The sequence below is a fragment of the Oncorhynchus nerka genome, linkage group LG13 (assembly GCF_034236695.1).
Source record: "Oncorhynchus nerka isolate Pitt River linkage group LG13, Oner_Uvic_2.0, whole genome shotgun sequence".
In the NCBI taxonomy this organism is placed as follows: Eukaryota; Metazoa; Chordata; class Actinopteri; order Salmoniformes; family Salmonidae; genus Oncorhynchus; species Oncorhynchus nerka.
The window spans coordinates 25683651-25686801 of NC_088408.1; the positions used below are offsets into that span (position 1 = coordinate 25683651).

General features: G+C 52.4%; 1 protein-coding gene across 1 annotated transcript in view; it reads left to right on the top strand.

Annotated features, from left to right (window-relative positions):
- Positions 1 to 775: 775 nt before the first annotated feature.
- LOC115139282 (solute carrier family 22 member 16-like) overlaps positions 776 to 3151 on the top strand; it is a 16295-nt gene continuing 13919 nt past the window's right edge. Inside the window, exons 1-2 of the mRNA XM_029676476.2 lie at positions 776 to 962; positions 1752 to 2234. Of these exons, the coding sequence (XP_029532336.1) occupies positions 862 to 962; positions 1752 to 2234 (584 nt within the window). The 5' untranslated portion in view covers positions 776 to 861. The remainder of the gene's footprint in view (positions 963 to 1751; positions 2235 to 3151) is intronic.

Sequence of the window (3151 nt, forward strand, 5' to 3'; positions counted from 1 at the left end):
TCACCACCTGAACCAGTCTGTCCACACCTGATATCACTGTCCCTGTCTGTCTGACTCACCACCTGAACCTGAGTCTGTCCACACCTGATATCACTGTCCCTGTCTGTCTGACTCACCACCTGAACCTGAGTCTGTCCACACCTGATATCACTGTCCCTGTCTGTCTGACTCACCACCTGAACCTGAGTCTGTCCACACCTGATATCACTGTCCCTGTCTGTCTGACTCACCACCTGAACCCGAGTCTGTCCACACCTGATATCACTGTCCCTGTCTGTCTGACTCACCACCTGAACCTGAGTCTGTCCACACCTGATATCACTGTCCCTGTCTGTCTGACTCACCATCGTAGGATTACAGTATATTCACATTGCATTGTTATGCCTAACATGGTGATGTCTGAGACAACAATCGTTTCACATTTTGATTGATTTCCTGTGTTAAGATAATAGATTTAGTGGATGTGACGTCTTTCAGCAGAGAAAACAGCGTCTATTGTTTTGGAGTGCTAGAAGGATGAATCAATCACTGGATCTCTGAAAGCAGTGCATTGATGAGGCGATAGGTCTTGTTTGACTGATCAAATGGAAAGTGATGGCTAGGCCGAATAGTCTTTATCCAAATTGCAGTGATTGAAAAAAGAGAACACTAGTCTGCACAATCGTTTATCAACTTCTACAGTAGTTGCCCAGCCTACAATTGCATTGTTGGGATGTTAAATTCAGGCTCCGACACACTTCTCACCATAATTGAAAAGTGTTTTTCCCTGTTCGTCGCACTAAGTGGAAATTTCCCCTAAGCGTGCCCCTCCTACCCGCGTCCAGTAAAAGCCAACATTGACAAATTGTCAGTGGCGAGTCGATGCAGAATCCGCTACACACTGGAGCGAGAGGCGCGCGAAATACCTGTCAAGGAATTATGAGCGTGGATCGTCTATTCGATGAGCTTGGACACTTCAAAAGGTACCCAGAACAATAATGTAATTTCCACTTATATTGCATTCAATTAACATAACTAATATCATAAACTTAATTTGTCCAGAGACTCTTTCATGTTTACTCGACAACCCTCCCTGGGCATATGATGACCTTACCCCTCTTGTAGACAACATGGTTATTTTTATAGAAATACGGTGATTATTGTTCTATTGATGTTTAGTTAACCTACATAGTAAGTATTGTAGCCATTATAGTAAATGTTTCTTTATTTCTCTCTGCTAACAAAAGACAGCAGCTTTCTTCCTTCAAGTTAGTCTGAACTTGATTTTGGAGAGAAACATATGTAGTGCATTGCATCATTGGCGCATTAAAATCGGATAAACATTCTCCATTAGAATAGCCCACAGTTCTTTGTTTCATTCTCACCATGTTCAAAACACTTGATGTAGACCTATATTCAATGTTTCTCTTTTTTGTACATGGAGAATATCCTGTTTTTGTTAGGCTACTTTATAAAGAAAAATAACTGTTTTTATATTACAGTAGGCTATCATAAATGATTGGGTGTCATTTTACTTCATTGAGCATTCAGAGTGAAGTTATTTCTATGTGTTGGATAGTAAAGGGTTTCATTCCTTTGATGCAACTTCCTCATGTTGTCCTTTTATTGAACCCCTCGATTCCAGAACAGAACTCTCCCCTCATCTCCCCTCCCCTCATCTAATCTCCCCTCATCTCTCCTCCCCTCATCTCCCCTCCCCTCATCGCTCCTCCCCTCATCTCCCCTCCCCTCATCTCTTCTCCTCCTCCTAGGTTCCAGGCATGTCTGTACTTTGCTGCTGTCTTCCAGGCCATCGCCTGTGGAATCCACTACCTGGCCTCTGTGTTCCTTGTGGAGAGGCCAAGCTTTGTCTGCGCTCCGCCCGGTAACGTAACTGACGTCCTGTATGGGAACTACACAGGTGCTTCCCTGGAGGAGGTGCTACCGTTCTTTAAACCGGCGAACGGGCCCATGGTGGTGCGGACGGCGGAGGGCAAACAGTGGGAGCTCAGCACCTGCCAGCGAACCCAGCGGATGAACCCCACAGACTTTACCTACGAGCAGCTCGTCAACAGGACGACAGAGAAGTGTGACAGCAACTACCATTACGTGTACGACCACAGTGAGGTGTATCAGAGCATCGTGACAGACTGGGACCTAGTGTGTGACAGGGAATGGCTGGCCAAGCTGTGTCAGCCCACTTTTATGATGGGTGTGCTGGTCGGAGCGCTGGTGTTCGGGGACATTGCTGATAGGTAAGAGGAGCTTTCCTCACCAACCTATTCCCAAATATGGGGAATGTGTCTGCCCCCTGCGGTGCCCCTGTGCCACTCCCCAGCTGTGCCCCTGTACCCTGTTCCTCCCCAGCTGTGCCCCTGTACCCTGTCCCTCCCCAGCTGTGCCCCTGTGCCTCCCTGGCTGTGCCGCTGTCCCTCCCTGGCTGTGCCCCTGTGCCCCCCCCCTCCCTGGCTGTGCCCCTGTGCCCCTGTCCCTTCCTGGCTGTGCCCCTGTACCTCCCTGGCTGTGCCCCTGTACCTCCCTGGCTGTGCCCCTGTCCCTCCCTGGCTGTGCCCCTGTACCTCCCTGGCTGTGCCCCTGTCCCTCCCTGGCTGTGCCCCTGTACCTCCCTGGCTGTGCCCCTGTACCTCCCTGGCTGTGCCCCTGTGCCCCTGTCCCTCCCTGGCTGTGCCCCTGTACCTCCCTGGCTGTGCCCCTGTGCCCCTGTCCCTCCCTGGCTGTGCCCCTGTACCTCCCTGGCTGTGCCCCTGTCCCTCCCTGGCTTTGCCCCTGTCCCTCCCTGGCTGTGCCCCTGTATCTCCCTGGCTGTGCCCCTGTCCCTCCCTGGCTGTGCCCCTGTACCTCCCTGGCTGTGCCCCTGTCCCTCCCTGGCTGTGCCCCTGTACCTCCCTGGCTGTGCCCCTGTACCTCCCTGGCTGTGCCCCTGTACCTCCCTGGCTGTGCCCCTGTGCCCCTGTCCCTCCCTGGCTGTGCCCCTGTACCTCCCTGGCTGTGCCCCTGTCCCTCCCTGGCTGTGCCCCTGTACCTCCCTGGCTGTGCCCCTGTCCCTCCCTGGCTGTGCCCCTGTACCTCCCTGGCTGTGCCCCTGTACATCCCTGGCTGTGCCCCTGTACCTCCCTGGCTGTGCCCCTGTCCCTCCCTGGCTGTGCCCCTG